This window comes from Melanostigma gelatinosum, assembly GCF_949748355.1.
Source record: "Melanostigma gelatinosum genome assembly, chromosome: 6".
Lineage (NCBI taxonomy): Eukaryota > Metazoa > Chordata > Actinopteri > Perciformes > Zoarcidae > Melanostigma > Melanostigma gelatinosum.
The window spans coordinates 23,618,452-23,637,190 of NC_136639.1; the positions used below are offsets into that span (position 1 = coordinate 23,618,452).

General features: G+C 42.9%; 1 protein-coding gene across 12 annotated transcripts in view; it reads left to right on the forward strand.

Moving 5' to 3' along the window:
* The window catches only part of LOC306779248 (transducin-like enhancer protein 4), a gene marked incomplete at its 5' end in the record, with an annotated part of 42,531 nt that extends 24,179 nt beyond the window's left edge, over positions 1-18,352 (forward strand). For 8 of the 12 annotated variants that reach the window (XM_079271079.1, XM_079271084.1, XM_079271083.1 and 5 more), the window contains 13 exons: positions 1,522-1,538; positions 8,614-8,736; positions 10,297-10,350; positions 10,468-10,620; positions 10,943-11,075; positions 11,166-11,353; positions 13,508-13,584; positions 13,679-13,928; positions 14,060-14,307; positions 14,598-14,745; positions 16,389-16,539; positions 17,529-17,605; positions 17,871-18,352. In XM_079271079.1, the coding sequence (XP_079127205.1) occupies positions 1,522-1,538; positions 8,614-8,736; positions 10,297-10,350; positions 10,468-10,620; positions 10,943-11,075; positions 11,166-11,353; positions 13,508-13,584; positions 13,679-13,928; positions 14,060-14,307; positions 14,598-14,745; positions 16,389-16,539; positions 17,529-17,605; positions 17,871-17,978 (1,727 nt within the window). In that variant the 3' untranslated portion in view covers positions 17,979-18,352. The remainder of the gene's footprint in view (positions 1-1,521; positions 1,539-8,613; positions 8,737-10,296; positions 10,351-10,467; positions 10,621-10,942; positions 11,076-11,165; positions 11,354-13,507; positions 13,585-13,678; positions 13,929-14,059; positions 14,308-14,597; positions 14,746-16,388; positions 16,540-17,528; positions 17,606-17,870) is intronic. The other 4 variants (XM_079271080.1, XM_079271082.1, XM_079271085.1 and 1 more) reach the window with 3 other exon arrangements.
* Positions 18,353-18,739: the final 387 nt, after the last annotated feature.

The following is an 18,739-nucleotide window of genomic DNA, read 5'->3' on the forward strand; positions in this document are numbered from 1 at the left end:
AAAACAATTGCATAAACTTGTGCAGATACTGAATGTGTTTTAATGGACATAAATACTGAAGCTTTTATCTTTTGTTCCATTAATGATCCTAAACTAATTTACATGTCTAGAAAATTCAAAGTTATGGATTTATACCACTGGCTGATGCTTAATTGTTAGTACTCTGAATGAACAGCAGTAAAAGCAATTAAAAACTGATTTGTCATTGTGGCGTTCTAATTGGCCTAATAGGGAGCGATACACAACCAGCCATGATGCCTGTTTTCCCTCTGTACACGCAGAACGCCTCTGATTCTTCTGCGAGCTGACTTTGAGCTCAAGCATTTAATTACAGCACACAGAGTCTACGTGTGTGCCAGCTCTTAATTACTCTGCTGCAGCATGACTGCAAGTTTTTTTAGTTTATTTTTACAGTGCAGTAGAGCAGTTAACCTTGCCCTGTGGCTGCAGTGAATACTTACCTCCATTAGGAGCACAATTAATATCAATACAAGTGACCCTTTGCTAAGCCCCGCCCCCCGCTGCTACTCTGTCAAGCTGTTAAAGCTACCATGGAGCCCACACTGTCACTAACTGCACTCCCTGAGGGACGTAACATTTTAGAAACGTGTATCTCTGTCCAGCCTCTCAGTGTAACGAGTGTCACTATTACACAACGTTTAACCACGACAAGAACAACAACTGCATGAGAGTCAACGGAGCAGAGCCGGAGGGTTGTCGAACCCTGGCAAGGGCCGGCTGATGCTACACTATGATTTGCCAGTTTGTGCTCAAGGGGCGGGACTCGGTGAAGGGTCAATTCCTCTAGCTGAGAATATAGTGAATGAGAGGTTTCTACATTGGTATTTATAAATGCTGTTGTTCTAATTCATGCCGTGTCTGATATTTGTCACTTGCCAAATTTAGTGTAATTTTGTCAAATGATAAATTCCCAAATCGCAGCAACATTTTGGACAACATCCTTTTCTTCGGCGATAAATTCTACAGCTGATCATGTGTACATGGTATGTACATTAAGGTTGGTAGCTTGTCTGATCCAAAGGGGCCTGAAGTTATCTTTCTTTTTCTGCTTAGAAAAATAAACTGTAACAAATGGGACCATCTTGCAAACTTGCAAAAAAAAATATATATATCAGAACAGATTTGGTTGTCGGCCGTCTGTGTGTCTTTATGCAAACCCTAAATTCTATATAGCCAGCCAGTATAATGGTGTATTTCTGCTTCGTTTGGCTATATCACATTTCACTTAACATGCTGCAGACAAGAATAACAGGAATAGTCAGAGTTAATGTACTTTTAGCTTGAACTGGCATTAATGATGCCTCAGGGAACATCATTAGCCTGACTCTTCTCTGTCTCTTGCTCTGTGTACGTAATGTATGCTCATGTGTGACTTTTCCATTACCTGTCTGGTTTTCTTCTTGTGTCTATCGTTGCTCATGCATTATTGCGCTTCTCGCTAAAACTTTAAATGCCTTAATTAGTCTTTATTTTTCTGTCTCCTGCCCTCCGCTTCTTCAGACAGAGACTCTGTCAAGGTAAGTCCTTCCTTTCACTCTCTCTGTTACAAACTGATGTGTTTGCTCAGAATTTTTTAATTAAATAACGTTAAATTCCTTCATCGGGTGATGACACAATTTCTTCTCCCAGCATCAACATTCCCCACCAGAAGTCTTCATTCATCTTCATTTGTATCACTCCTGCCAGTAGCTGAGGACTAACATTTGATATCAAAGAGCATGAAGTGAGACTGAGATATGATGCCTGCCTTTCCAGTTCACAACTGTGTCAACTAAAGGGGTTTCATCAATAATACTACTCTTATCAAGAAATTCATTGAAATGGTAAATGGACTGTACTTGTATAGCGCTTTTCTAGTCTACACCACTACATGTCATCATTCATACACTGATGACTGGCTACCATGCAAGGTGCCACCTGCCCATCAGGACTCTAACTAACATTCACACCCGTTCATAAACCGAAGGAACAGCTTGCGGGAGCAATTTGGGGTCAAGTGTCTTGCCAAGGACACATCGACATGGACTAGTGGGGCCGGGGATCAAACCGCCGATCCTCTGATTGAAGGACGACCCTGCTCTGCCACTGAGCCACAGTGGAAACAAAAAAACATATCATATTCACAAGTGAAGTTTATAAAGAATGAAGAACATCAGTCAGAATCAGTCCTTCCTTCCTGTCCTCCTCCTGCTGATTCACTGCCTGCAGGTACCGCTGCTTGAGGGAGGAGGGCTGCTTCGCCTCAGCCAGCAGAGACGTTTCCAATCATTTTCAGATATGTGGCACTAAGCTGAACTACATGCAAACAGTTTTTGTTTCTAGCTCATTTCGTAAATTGCGGAGTCAGCGCACTGTGTTGGATGGGAGGCTGCGGACAGAGACAATTGAAATATCTCTTTTCTACATGTTCACATTTTCGTGTTTATGCTCGTTGAACAAGTGTATTGATAAAGTAGTGGCTGTTTAGTCACTTAGGTTTTATTGCAAGTAAATAAAAAAAATGCAAGTTTTTAGTGAGCATAGTTGCCATGGTTATCATGTCAATACGTTACACCAAAACGTTAAAAAGTACCGATAAGATATTATCAATACTCCAGTCGTTCATAATTTAGCACCGGTTCCCGTTTGATACCGGGTTTGGGTACCCATCCCTAGTCCACTACGAAGGAAAGTCCAAAACAAAACCAGAGTCCAAACATGTCATGATTAGTAAGGTATGCTAATTTCTTGACATATACTTTTAATAACGTTTTTTTGTCAACTTTTTTTATGAAGTCACTGGCTGTAATGGTTCCATGTGATTTATACAGCATGTTGCAGTAAAGCAGGAAATTAAGAGTTGTGTGAAAAACGGTTAATGTTTGACGTAGATGTTAAATATTAAATAAACATCGTATATATCAAACTTATTTGATTTTCACTGCTTCATATTTTAACACAAATTATGGCATCAAAAATGTTAAGTATTCGCCCGGGGCATTATCTTTTTTGGGCCGTCCCTCCAGACTTCCGGTCCATTCTCGTGAATGCGATATCTCAGGAACGTCTAGAGGGCAAGTTTGATGTAAACATCCACCTGGACTCAAGAATGAACTGATTAGATTTTGGTTGGTCAAAGGTCTCTGTGACCTCACCTCGGTCCCTTTTCTTGTGACATCTCGGGTACACCTTGAGTGCATTTCTTCAATTTTGGTACAAACATCCTCTTGCACTCAAGAGGATATGATTATAATTTGGGGGTCAAAGAACACCGTGACCAATGTCTAGTTGGATAAAATTATAGAGTGATGACAATCTGCACAGACAAGGATGTAAACCTGCAACTGGCCTTAAACCGCAAGGCGGTAATCCGAGTAAAATAATTTCAAATGTGGCTTGCCACTTAATGAAATATTCTTCAACAACGATGAGAATCCACGGCCATTAATGGATTCCGATTCAGATGCCATGATTAAAATCAGAGAATTAGTAGCCTCTGATCCAGTAGTCGTTTATGTATTCCACATTCACTGTTAAATAAAAAAAATAAAAAGCACACGTCTGACTAGTGAAGGAAGGAGGCAGTTCAACAGAGCAACATTACATCCAGCACTTGTAGTAATTAGTCCCTTAAGCTGAGCTTTTTCTGCCCAAGGCAAACATTTGGTTTGTTGAATACTCAATGAGCAGATTAGCATTTCTTTATTCCGGCAGCCCGAGCTCTTTCTCTCTCGCTCTCAAACATATATACACACGCACACACACACACACACACGTGCATGTGTTTAGCAGATTGTGGGTGTTCTCTGTCCTCTTTTGGAGGAGGTGGAGACGGGAGGAATGTTTAATATGTTATCTCCTGCCCCCCCATGTAGTATGTCACACACACACAGCTGTGGGCGCCACGATGGGAGCGATTAGCAGTGTATGTGTGTAGGTGTAGGTGTGTGTGTGAGGTCGTCAGAAATCCGCGGTAAAGATAGAGGGACCAGAATGATGAATGCCTTTCATTAGCGCCCTGTGAGAACACACGCAGCCAACAGTCACTTCATGAAACCAATAAGCCCCTTGTCACTGGTCTATAGTTGCCTTGGCAACCGTCCACGGGGTACAGTGTGTGTTTGTGTGAATTGCATGAACATCTGTGCCTTAACGTTCTTGGCGTTGGCACCTCGCAAGCTGATCAAGGCGTGTGGACACAAGACACACGTGTGTGTGTGTGTGTGTGTGTGCGTACTTAGCGCTGCCAAACACAGGCGGTCTGTTGTGTGGTCGTGGTGCGTTCAAGGACTGCAACTCCTCAGGCCTTTCAGACGCACTTATGTAATGAAGCTAATTGTTGCTTCAGTCGCCAAGGCCATGTATTTGTCGCTTTTTCTTTTGTGTGCGTATTTGTTATAGTCCCTTTTCAGTCCACTATGGGATGGATGGGGATATGTGTTTTTGGAGTAGTTGCAATTAATAGATTTGAATTTTTGTTAAATGTGATGACCCTAAAACACTCAAGGTAAAATCTCTTTTTAACAAAGTCCTTGATTATGTTCTGTACGTCTAGAAAGAAAAGGTGGAGAAAGATTTCCTAATGAGGCGTCCTTTCATGGTTAGACTGACCTTTTAGAATGAATCGCTCGCTGAAGTTAAACATACTGCAGCGTGTTGCTAGAGTGGCACTAATGTTTTGTACTTTTTCTGTCTTTCTTATTTTCCTCACCGCTCAGCTGCAGTCTGTTTCTTTGTTAATGTTGCGATGCTCTTTTAGAAATAAAAGAAAAGTCTGCATACAGTGTACAGTCATGCCTCCCATGCTGTGTTGGCTGCAGAAGAAGAGACAAAGTGAGTCGAACATAAAGGATCAGAGGTGACGGATTAGAGTGGAAAAGTGCTTTTGGTGTGAACAGAGCTGTCGTGTTTTTTTTGTGATAGTTAGCGAAAGAAGCTGTGTGACAAAGGGAATGAGATATGGGGTTTCTAAAAAGTAGTCATCGTGAAGTCACTCATTGGTTTGTGGACTGCTATAATGAAGCCTCGAGTTCGGCAATTTTGCCGGCGCAATCTTGGAATACGGCCGTCGCCATGTTGTTTTTTTTCTCAACCAATGAATGGAAGTTACCATATTTGGAATGTGGAGGAGTAATGTAGAGACATTGTATGTGGCAGTGGTAGTGGCAGAGACCTGTCAACCACAGTAAGCCCGCCCTAAAGCATACACTGCTTTATGGTCTGTTTGACTCTAAATGGACCATAATTTACTAAATGAACATCATGCTGTATTGAAGAAGACTTGAAACTAGAGATTGAGAACATAAACTCATGTTTACAATGTTTACTGAGGTAATAAATCAAGTGAGAAGTAGAGTAATTTTCTCATAGACTTCTATACAACCAGAGGAGTCGCCCCCTGCTGGTCAGTAGAGAGAATGTAAGTTTAAAGACACTTCTGTATTGGCTTCACTCGGCAGAACTGGAGTTTGCCGCCTGACAGCAACACAGAGGCTCCGTAGTCCGCACCAAGATGACAAACTTTATTACTCTGTATACCCTGTATACCTCTGTATATATATACACTGTTTACCAGAGGGAACTCAAACTCACTCAAAGTGTTTAGCTAAAAGAAAAGTCAACTGTTACAAATTTGACCTGCTGATGTATGAATAGCTTTGATTCATATTATTTGCAGGGGAGCATTTTCGTGTCGCACCGGAAAAAAAGGAGAGCATTACAATCAATGTTCCCTCTAATTTTTCATGTGTCTGGGCATACACACAAGCTCCCTGAGCACACTGAGGACCACTGTGAGCAACATCAGATGTGCACGCTGTGGCCACACACCAGTATCACACCTGTTCAAAACCTTGGATCATAGCAAGTTACATGGCTTATTAAAATAATCAAATTACAGCAGCAATTTTCACTAGTTTACTTTTAATATAAGTGATTTGACAAACTTTAAAGGAAAAAGACAAAAATCTTGTTGTTCATGAGATGTGTAGTATGTTTTATGTGAGAGTCCTGCTTGGCCATGGGAAGAGTCTTGCTTTGGCCATGGGAAGAGTCCTGCTTTGGCCATGGGAAGAGTCCTGCTTGGCCATGAGAAGAGTCCTGCTTTGGCCATGAGAAGAGTCCTGCTTTGGCCATGGGAAGAGTCCTGCTTGGCCATGAGAAGAGTCCTGCTTTGGCCATGGGAAGAGTCCTGCTTGGCCATGAGAAGAGTCCTGCTTTGGCCATGAGAAGAGTCCTGCTTTGGCCATGGGAAGAGTCTTGCTTTGGCCTGTGTGAGGGTCCTGTTGTGGAAGAAATGATACATATACACCTTTCAGACATAACATTTTGTTCACATTAAAACATTCACATTTTGCACAATGACGTGTGCTGTAGCTTGTGATACAGTGTAAATTCCTGTAACTCTGTCTGTAAAATATGTAATTACTCAGTTTTTTATTATCATTTCTACTACCCATAAATTATCTAGTAGTAACATAATTTAATGATTAATATCCATAAGTAAAAAATCTTAATAAATGTCACTAGAATATGCACAAATCTGACTTAAATTTTACCTTATTTTTCACGTCTGTCCTTCTCACTTCTCCAATGGTTGTACACTTTGTCCAGGTTGATGGCTTCGTCTGCTTCTTGCTTTGACTTTATGCGCATCAGCTGGTCCAAATGTGCCACTTCAAGAAAATCTCACCCAGTTTCACCGCTTGTTCTTCTATTTGAACATACTCCGACAGCCATTCCATCTTAAAAGAACCACATTTCTTTTTTCCAATGGCTTGGTGAGTGGATGTGTCGCTGCCCGTTCGTTTCGCCATGATAAGGGGTTAGCATTTGCGTCTCGTAACTCCGCGCACTGTTGATAGCTAGCTAACCTGCACGGCGCGAATGGGCAGGGCAATAGTGTCAATGCTATGATTGGCTGCGTAGCGTAAGTGAACCGAATCGTATCATTGGCTGGACACCTGTCACTCACTGAGTTACGTCGCAAAATAGTACAGAAAACAAAAATTATTATTATTATTATTATTATCATTGGTTTAATTGATTAGATAAGATTAGGACTAATATTAGATATTAATTAATACGTTTATGTTGAATTTTATTTTATGCGCTGCATATATTTTCTTGTGCGCTGAGAATGTGCGAGCAGTGCGCGATTGCTCAAGCGCGCAGCTTAGAGGGAACATTGATTACAATGTCTTCCCCTGGAAAGATAAAGCATAAAAAACGCGCAGCTACACGGTAAAAGTACAGAATGTCATGATGATGCTGGAAATCGTACAGATTTTCAGTTTTTCACTGACTTTATCCCCTTCAAATTAGTTATTTTGATATGTAACGTAGCCCCAGCTTCTATCTTTGAGGACTACTGGCCTTGGCCTTCATGGACCGCCTTATGAGACGCTCGGTCATTCTGGGCCTCTCACTACGAGACAGAGACACCAAAGTTTAATGCTGAACTGTAATTGAGCGAAACAGTGAAGGTTACAGGTGTCATTATCGGGGACGTGCGGAATCAATTTCAAAAAGGGAGGCAAATATAATTATGATGTGCCGGTAAATGAATTGCTCTCTCCCAAGTCCCGCCCGCTGCGGTTCATCGCCACACTCGCGGCGCTTGTACTGCCGGAAAGGAGGCCTCCGCTTGTCTCCGCAGCTAAATCAATTTGCCTTGATATTTTATTCAAAAAGAGCTAATTTGCAGGCTAATTAATCTAATCAGTCTGGAGAGAGAGAGAGCGAGAGGTGGGGGGGGGACTCAAACTGCTCTGTCTCACTCAAGGAGAGACACCTGTACACACACACACTCACATGTCGACATTATTTGCACACACTGAAATGTAAACAGGTACAAGTGCCGGACGACCGCCCGCCCAACACCGCAACCCCCCCATGGAATCTTCGTCATCGACACTTGCAGCACGGCAAAGGGCAGCAGTAAAGGTTGCGAGCGTGAGTTAGTAGAAAGGTCGACCTAAAGGTCCTGCTTTTTTTTTTTTTTTTTCTTCTCTCTGGCCGCCGGGTAAGGACAACTTCCCAATGAGAGAGAGGGTGGGGGAGAGAGATCAGTAGGGACGGGGCCCGAGCGATAGAGGGAGAGAGGGAGGGGGGGGCAATGTTTAGTTGACCTTATTTTGATCTTTGCCTCTCAAAGAGGATGAATCCTTCAGCGATGGTGTTTAAATTTGATTAAGAAAAGAGAGACATCTATGGAACCCCTGCCCCAGGTTTTTTTAAATAAATTAATGCCGCAGAGTTCAAACCACGACGGCGTGTCCGTAACACGCCTACATTTTTAATCAACCATTTCTTTTAATTTTGCTTTTTGAAGCTGTTTTAACAAACACGAGTGAACAGATGATTTGACAGTTACCTCTCGAGAGCCTGGAAGACGTTCAAAACAGGCGGTAAAAAACATTGAATAAAAACACACAGTTGTAGACATGTTTTGGTGTCGTTAAGGTAAAGCAATATGTTGCCGCCATATTGCCGTATTTGTAATATATATAAATGAACACACGGCATGCATGAGACATTTTAGACACTCATGTCTTTTGAATTGAAGAGGAAAGGGTATTTTTTAACAAGTATCTGGTTTCTTGTCTCTTCCAGAGCTCATCCGTGTCTCCCTCGGCCAGTTTTCGTAACCGCGAGAAGCACAGGAGTTCGAGCGACTACTCCTCCGACAGCAAGAAACAGAAGACAGATGAGAAGGAGTTGGCCCCTACGCGCTATGTGAGTCAACATAAATGTTACCTTTTCTGAATTTGTCATGGACTTTATAAATAAGAAGTGGACGTAGTCACTGTGGCATCATCCATTGGTGTGTGGAATGCCGTTTTGATGCCTCGAGGTCGTCATTTTGGCTGTAGCTGTCTTGGTTTTTGGCCATCGACATTTTGGTTTTTGGCCCTCGCCATCTTGGTTTTTGGCCGTTGGCGTGGCCCTGGCTTTTTGCAACCAGAAGTAACATGACAGATTGGCGCTACGTACAACCGAACGCTGAATAAGATATTTTTAGGCGACCAGAAAATGTTACAATTGACTTTCATGAAGTGAAAAAACACTGTGAAAGGATTAAAGTCATACGAAACAACTTGCACACCGGACCATGCCGAGGTCACAACCCTTCAATCACAAGGTAACCACGCCCTAAAGCATACCCTGCTTTATTGTCTAGTTTACTCTAAATGGACCATAATGCAATAAAAGAATATCATGACATATTGAAGGAGACTTGTAACTAGCGATAAATCAAGTGAGAAGTAGCGTCATTTTCTCATAGACTTCTATACAATCCGACTTATTTTTGCAACCAGCAACCTGATGTCCATTAGAAAGAATGCAGGTTTAAGGTACTTTTGCGTTTGCGTCACTTTTCAGATCCGGGGGTTGATTTCAATTTCAAGAGGATAAAATGTAGTGACATTTTGGACAGACATGGATGTAAACTGCAACTCTACTGGTTGGCGGAGGCCTACAACCACGAGGGGTTAATGTAGTTTATTTCAATGTGTTATTTCTGACGGTAACATATTGAAAAGGCAGAAGTTCTTTAGTTGATTGTTTTGTGTTCATAGCTACATTTGCATCACTTTTGGCAAAAATTTTGTCTGGGCTCAAGTTTTCAGATTTTTAGAGAAAAATACAAATTCAACAACAAAACAAGGGCAGCCTGACACATTTTCCCTCACATGAGCCACATTCAAACCCACTCTTTTTTTTCTCTTTGGAGAACACAGTGAGAGAGAGAACTGACACGTCAAAGGGTGTAGCTTGGATTTGAACTCAGCTTGTTGCAGTTTACAACTTGTTCTTTAGCCAAACGAGCCATCTGGTGGATACACAATGGAACCATTAGGTCCACTTTATCTGATCATTAAAAACTTGCAAAAATACAAAAGGAGTAATGTCAGAGGAACGACTAAAATTGTCTTTGTGGTCTTCTTTTAGAGCATTTAATTAAATATTGTATTGTATGATCACCCTCTTTATTAACATACATGCAATTTCTATTTCATGTACTATCAAATAAATGGAATGAATTTGAAAAAAGCACAGATTATCTGCATTTCTACTGTTGGAGAATATAGGTTGATGGTTTTTCCTATGACACCTGAGAAAGTGGACACACAGTGGCAGAGTTCAAGTTTTCATCTATTTTATCCATAAAAAAAACACATGCTCCACACAAGAAATGCATGTGTTTTCACTGTATTAGTTTGTGTAAATCTTGTTCCAAAATCGTTTTCACCACAGAGTGAAAGTCACGTGCGTGTCCTCTGTGTCCATCAGGAAAGTGACGGAGAGAAGAGCGACGACAACTTGGTGGTGGATGTCTCCAACGAGGTACGGCGCGGTTCAGCGGCGTGGCGTCTTTTGTTTTGAAAGAGAAAGAAAGAAAGAAAGAAAGAACATTAAAATTCACCTTTCTGCTCTCATCCTTGCTTGTGCTCACCGCCGCAGGATCCAACGTCTCCCAGAGGAAGTCCTGCCCACTCGCCTAGGGAGAACGGATTGGACAAGAGTCGCCTGACGAAGAAGGACGATCCGCTGAGTCCGTCCTCCATCGCCTCCTCCAGCAGCACGCCTTCTTCCAAATCCAAAGAGATTAATTTGGTGAGTCATCGAGGGAAATTATAGCCCACTGATCTTCCTGTTCGTCATTTCTCAGGGTAGTTCTCTATTTTTAGTAACTGGGCAAAAATTCAGTTTGTAAAAAGATGATAAACCCTGGATTATAGCAGGTGCAGGAAGCACTCAACACATAATACATTTTTACAGAATATACATTTTATGGGTCATAAACTCAGTCACAGCATGAGTAGTTCATGTATTATTTAATAGTTCTGCTTTGATATTGAATTTGTAAACGGCTGCGTGTCTGTTCCTCCTGCAAAGCAATGTTTAGCCTAGTGTTTAAACCTTTCTTGCGCTGTAGAATGAGAAGTCCACGACGCCCGTGTCCAAGTCCAGCACCCCCACCTCCCACTCAGATGCCCCGACGCCAAGCAGCACCTCCACCCCGGGCCTGAGGTCCGCACCGGGAAAACCCCCAGGAGTCGAGACGCTGGGTGAGCGTTGCAAATGGAGTATAACACTTCTCATGTTAGCTCTGACTCAAATGTTGCAACTTGTATGAGATGGTGTTTTTGTCTTTGTAGCTCCTGGTCTTCATACGCCGCTGGCGGTGCCCTGCCCGTACCCCAGTCCGTTTGGATTGGTTCCCCATCCGGGCATGAACGGAGACCTCAGCGGAGCCGGGGCAGCCTACACCGGCCTGCACAACATTTCTCCTCAGATGAGCGCGGTGGCCGCCGCTGCAGTGGCAGCTTACGGACGCACACAAGTGGTACCCGAACACACACAAGTACAAGAGTACTAACAAGTACCAACAGTCTGAATATGAATATGAATACCTGCCAAGGGCTGGTAAACAAAACAATCAAATAAATGAGTACCAACAAGTACTAACAAGTACCAACAGTCTGAATATGAATATGAATACCTGCCAAGGGCTGGTAAACAAAACAATCAAAAAAATTAGTAACAATTTAAAGGTGCTCAATACGAAATTCAGACTATATCTATTGCCTCCACACGGCTCTCAACATGGCGACGGTTGAGCCGGCGGCTAACAGTGCTAACAGTGCATACAGTGCAAACTACAAGTGCTGACAGAGCTAATAGTGCTAACAGTGCGAACTACAAGTACTGACAGAGCTAACGATGTTTACCTGAGGAGGAACTCGAGGGTGGGCGCTACACTTCCGCTATAACGCCATCGGTTGATGCCGTTGTCAGCTCCTGATGAGAGTCCGGAAGTATGAGCACATAACACCCATTCTGCACTCCCTACACTGGCTCCCTGTCTTATTCCGGATTGATTACAAAGTCCTACTACTCACACATAAATGCATAAATGGACATGCACCTCCCTACTTACAAGATCTCATCACTCCCCAAATCTCCACCCGCACCCTCAGATCATCAAACAGCTCGCTTCTCTGGGTCCCCAGCACCAAGCTCCGCACCATGGGCGACCGGGCCTTTGGCTCGGCAGCTCCACGCCTATGGAACAGTCTCCCTGACCATCTAAGGGCAACACAGACACTGGTCTCTTTTAAGACTGGCCTAAAAACCTTTTTATTCAGGAAAGCCTTTCTGACCTAAGTCACTGTCAGTTATTTCTTTTGTGTTTCTGTTCATTCACTGGTTTTTATTTTATTATAGTTTTTAACTATGCTTTTTACTATGTTTTTACTATGTACTGGCTCTGTGGCACTCTGAGATTTAAAAAAAAAAATGAAAAGTGCGTTACAAATAAAATACATTATTCTTATTATTATAGCTGTAACCGCCATATGAGAGTAGTGCAGCTAACCAGCGGGGCACGTTCACATGCACTAAAAGGCAAGGGAGGCCAGCAATGTAAACAAAGCAAGGAGAAGCTCGGATTACGGCACGCACAGAGGGAGAGCGACTTCATTCTCTGCTCAGTTAGACATTACTCCACTATATCTTTACATAGCCAATATATACTATAGTATTAATGCTCAGAATATTGTACAGAGAACCTTTAAAGCTGCAGTATGTTGGATTTGGTGGCATCTAGTGGTGAGGTTGCAGACTGCAACCAACTGAAACTTCTCCTGCGAGCCAAGCGTTTGGCGTTATATCTACATGTCTAAGGACATGTAGATATAAACAGCTCATTCTGAGGTAATGGAAAGCCAACAATTCTTATATTCAGGTGATTATACACCAACGAAAACATAATTATTAATTTTGTACTCAATTTCTGCCAATAGATCCAAACTGTTCCTTTACACAGGGCAAAATTAAATAATACATTGTGTTGTTTAAGAATTCTATTCTAATTCCCTGCTTTTGCTGCTCATTCTAATTATGACAATTTTAAATGTGATTATTTTTTTTTTGGCTGGATTTACAACTGCTAATAATAATAATAATAATGTATTTTATTTGTAACGCACTTTTCATTTTTTTTTTTTTAAATCTCAGAGTGCCACAGAGCCAGTACATAGTAAAAACATGGTAAAAAGCATAGTTAAAACATAAAAAAAACTATAATAAAATAAAAACCAGTGAATGAACGGAAACACAAAAGTGATCAGTGTGATCAGAAGAAATGTATTTAAAAAAACCCGGTACTAATCATAGAGAGAAATGTACTGCAAGTGAGGGTGTATTATTTCATTGGGTGACTTGCAGAACTGTTATCTTTGGTTGGATGCTCAGTCAGTACTAATTGGGTAATTTGCAGGGGAAAACATCAAAATTAAAACAATATGACGGAATGTCTGGGTTCATATCACCAACTATATTGTATTTGTCAGAACCTGCAATCAGCTTCTCTGCTGAGTCGGTTTTTATTCAGAGACACAGACCCTTCTCATGATACCAGCTACAATAGCTCCAGTTTTGGTATAATTTTTTTGTTCATGGTTGGATTGTATTCTAAACTCTTTCTCATATTCTCTAGGTGGGATTTGATCCTCACCACCACATACGTGTCCCTGGCCTTCCCCCTAACCTGTCAGGCATTCCTGGGGGAAAACCGTATGTTAATAAATCTATATGTTTTTTTTTTTTTTTTAACAAGTCACATTTTGCACGTACCTTTCCCCCTTATTTCCCCCTTTCTTCCCTCCAGAGCCTACTCCTTTCACGTGAGCGCCGACGGACAAATGCAGCCCGTGCCTTTCCCCCCGGACGCGCTCATCGGCCCCGGCATCCCGCGCCACGCGCGCCAGATCAACACCCTCGCCCACGGGGATGTAGTGTGCGCCGTCACCATCAGCAACCCGACGCGTCACGTCTACACTGGCGGCAAGGGCTGCGTCAAGGTGTGGGACATCAGTCACCCGGGAAACAAGACCCCCGTGTCCCAGCTGGACTGTCTCGTGAGTGTGCGGTGACCCCTTATGTGCACGCAGTGCTTCCTCATACATGGTTAAAACGCAGAGCATGTAACTATCTTATGCATCGCTGCTGTTTTAATGACAAAACTACCTCCGTGCATCTGTCATATCAGAACAGAGACAACTACATCCGCTCCTGTCGGCTACTTCCTGACGGGCGGACTCTCATCGTCGGGGGCGAGGCAAGTACTCTGTCAATCTGGGATTTGGCTACGCCGACACCGCGGATCAAGGCAGAGCTGACTTCGTCCGCGCCAGCGTGCTACGCTCTGGCCATCAGCCCCGACTCCAAGGTCTGCTTCTCCTGCTGCTCCGACGGAAACATAGCCGTGTGGGATCTGCACAACCAGACGCTGGTTAGGTATGGAGCTGGGGAAGGGGGGGGGGGGGCAAATGTGTGAGGGAGAAACACACATTTTGGAATTGTCGCATATTGTCAGAGTCCACAGTCCAGAAGTCCACAAAAGATGGTCTACCTCTGAAAAACACCAGGGACAGACTTTGACGTTAGGCAGGGTGGGCAACCTGGGCATGGGGGCCCAACTAGAAAGGCCCCAAACATCTATAGATCTATTATGAGGTTTGCATCCGCGTGGATGATGTCCAGCAAACTTCACGGGTGTCCTTTTTGATTTTGATGTCAATCTGCAGGCAGTTCCAGGGCCACACCGATGGAGCCAGCTGCATAGACATCTCCAATGATGGGACCAAGCTGTGGACTGGAGGCCTGGACAACACCGTGCGGTCCTGGGACCTGAGGGAGGGACGACAGCTGCAGCAGCACGACTTCACCTCCCAGGTACACAAAAACGCTTTTTCTAACATACAAGCGCAACTATTTCCATTCGTGCTGCAACTCCACCTACCATTGTTATAAGAGCTCCAGCTCGAACTGCTGTGTGCACGCTAAATGTGGACATGGATGATAGTCTGTGTCGCAGAAGAATGGAATTAGTTCGCAGGTGTATGTTGCATTTAGGTTTGCTTTTGCAGCACTTTTTTATTATTTGTTGAAAAGTCTGCGTCTCAGGACAAGTCACAGTTTGTGTGATTACACTCTGGTTTTTGCTTCATTGCAGTAATTTACAAGCTTCGTTTAGAACGTTTAACCCCACCATAAAGGCCAGACTGAGCTCTGGTTTTCTGCACTGTGCTCAAATACCTTTAACGCTAATAACACTGGCAGTTAGATATTTAGTTGGTTTTTTTCGGGTCAGGAGAAGAGCGGCAATAATAGACCATTACTGCAATTTTCCTTAAAAATGGCCCATTTCACAATCTTCATGTGCACAGGCAGGAGGTGGGTGTGCATTAAAGAGAGCTCAGAGAGTACAGAGCAGACGGGGAGCGACATGGCCAATAGAGTGCAAACGCTCTTCAATAATATCTCAGTACCCCCCCCCCCCCCCCCCCCTGTGAAAAAACAGCTTCAGCAATTTGAACACCAGCGATATGGCAAAGTAAAAAATAAAATAGTGTTACCAGCTTTATAATGCCATCAGGCATCTTCATCATCTTGAAAAAATATTGTTGTGATTTGTTTCAAAAATGAGAATTGACTCAATCATTCACCCAGCTCATTTCATGATACATAATTGCTGCTGGCAGGATATGTTGCATAGCTAATATGATTTTAGAAACTGAAAAAAAGCCATCTGTTTTGACAGATTAGTATGAAATGCTGATGATGATGTAGAAAAGCGCAGCAGCGGATGTTTGCCAGCATCCATAGATATGTTAATATCAGTGGCCACCCCTGCATACAAACACAGTAGACCAATTCTAGAGACCATCTTGTGATGAGCTGAAACTAGCCGCAACGCCAATCAGGACCTGGGGCGTAAAGGAGGGGGCTGGTGGTGGCCCCTTCCCAACATCCTACCCCCGACTTCCGACACCCAACAAGCTAGTTGTCTGCTAGTTAGCTAGCTAGTTAGCTAATTCTACCATGCTTTGATGCTATATTTGTTACAGAAAATGAGCCGAACAAAGATGTCATAACATTTCCACCCGGCTGCTCGTTTGAGTCATTACTGCAAAACCTAAGCCTCAGGGAGTCAACAACTCGCCGTAAGTTCATGTGGAAGTTAGCCCGCTACAACGGTGGCATTAGCAACGGTACACATAAAAATGGCCGCAACTTTGACCATCCTGCTACGTTGATTTGAATGAGACCGTTCGTTCTACTCCTATTCTATTTCTACAGCGTTGCCAACATCTGTCCACAGACAGACAGACAGAAATATAAACACCTGGCAAAGCACTCCAAACCACCTCTGTGGTACTTCCTGCTACAGTAGGTGTCTCCAGGACCATGATGACAAACACAGACTCTCAAAGTGAAAACAATACCAGCGTCGCTGTCGCGGCTGGTAATAAGAGATTATGTTTTGTATTTATATACACTACAAGAGGTATAAATACCATAACTGTTCTCTGCAGATCTTCTCACTGGGATACTGTCCGACGGGCGAGTGGCTGGCAGTCGGGATGGAGAACAATAACGTGGAGGTCCTGCACGTCACCAAACCTGACAAGTACCAGCTCCACCTGCACGAGAGCTGTGTGCTCTCACTCAGATTTGCTCACTGTGGTAAGAATCACAAACACGTTCTTATCAGTGTTTTTTGAAAAGGGCTTAAGGGAAGGGAAACCGATTAACGTACGCTCCAAGTCTTGGGGAAAGTGACTCGTTCATCAAATTCTGTGTGTATTGATGACGACTGTAACTTAAGCATATGTGGAGTGATCTTATGCAGCAGAAAAAATTACAATTTGTAGCAGGTTAATGCTAAATAGTGAGTAAAGGATATGAGAATGTGATTAAATGTGTTCGCTTCATGGAGGAGACGGGATAACAAAATGTACAATGTAAATTAAGTTGACTGTCAGAGGAAGCATTGTACAGCCAGAAATCATAATGGTCCAAGAAAATGCAAGCCAATAATTACTTTTTAGTTGTGAAGATTCAGACTTCTGGTTAAGCTGGAATCAACCAACAAGCACCAGTATGTTATTATCTACAGAACAAATGTCATCAAAAATGATTTCGATGTTTACATTGTCATCACTTAAAGGTTAAATGTCCCAACATTTTTTTTATGTGAATAGACATCAACCAAACAGACGAATTCAAAACTTACGTTATAGTGTTCAACAACACGGGGGCTCTGAAGTCTGAACCGAGACGACAAACTTTATTACTCCTTTCAACCTCGACAAAGGCAGCGCAGACCCACTCCTTCTGTTGTTACTTTCCACAATAAAAGCCCTTGACATATACACTGTTTACCAGAGGGAACTCATATTCACTCAGAGCATTTCACTAAAAAAAACCTGCCAAACAGTAGCTCAGGCTATACTACATTTGACCTCAGACAGTCTCCCAGACACTGTGAGTCAATAGGATCCTGGTAGGTCCTTGGCTTCGTGAATCTATTTGAACTTTTTATTTTAAAAAAGTGCAGCAGCTTTCACAAATTCGCACCACTGCTGTTATGAATAGTTTTAATGCATAATATTCACATCGAGCATTTTCATGTCGTTTTTTCGTTGACTAATGTGGTTTGTCGTCCTCTGCAGGTAAGTGGTTTGTGAGCACGGGAAAAGATAATCTGCTCAACGCATGGAGAACCCCGTATGGAGCCAGCATATTCCAGGTAAGTGTGTGGAGGAATGTACCGCAAGAACATGAATAAACGCCAGATACAGCGCAGTCTAAATGTACTGTTTACACAAACAACATTGCGGAACTGGATGGAGAAATGAGTCATCACCTGTTTGTGCATGACTCAATGTACTTACTCAAAAAGCCCAGAGAGGGCAGAAGTCCATGTGGGCCTTTGTCCCTCTCTGGGCTTTTTCCCCCCCATAGTACTCAAGTGCACTTTTCACATGTTCTTGCCTCTTTTGTTCCCTCAACAGTCGAAGGAGTCGTCCTCCGTGCTGAGCTGCGACATCTCCATAGACGACAAGTACATTGTTACGGGCTCGGGAGATAAGAAGGCGACCGTCTATGAGGTCAACTACTAGGAGGTGGAGGCCACGCTTTCCAGCCGGGCGTCCCCACCGCCTTTGTACAGTTTTTAATGTGTATGAAACGGATTTGAGTGGAACCAACCAAACCAAACTTGATTCTTTCTTGGACCTTTCTAGCTGGTTGTGGATCAAAACAAACAGCAGAACCAAGCACAGAGATTTTTTTTCCCCTACTGAGTGGCTATCTTTGTTGTCGGGAGGATGAGTGAATGTCCGTGTGCACTGAGTCTGGAGAGGCTGCTGTTGTTACCGCGTTACACTTTCAGCTGTTGTTAAAAGTGTAACATTCCTTTACAACCTTTCGGCCTCTTTTCTTTTTTTTCTTCTTTTTTTCTTCTTTTTTTTGCACGGACAAGCAGCTACGTCGTTCACATGCTTGCCTTTGTGCTCGGTGCAAACCTGGCGGCTTTTCTACAAAGAATCGAGGCCAGACCAAGACACCAGAATTGTTTCTTTTAGAATTTGGCACATCATGAAGACACTCAACTAAAAATATCAACACTTGAAAGGGTTACTGTGAGGTCAATGTAAATATCACACTGGGGAAATTTCCCTGCAAAACCTTGAACATCCTTGTTCCACATCCTGATATACTGACCCTCATTTACGTAGATGCACTTAACACATACCGGTATTTATTTATTCCAAAAGAGCTTCCTGTGGGTACATGCATTTTTTTGTGTTTTGTTTGCACAGCTTTTATTAATGTGAGATCTAAATTCAGTGTTGTAATTCTTTTTAACACATTCTGATTT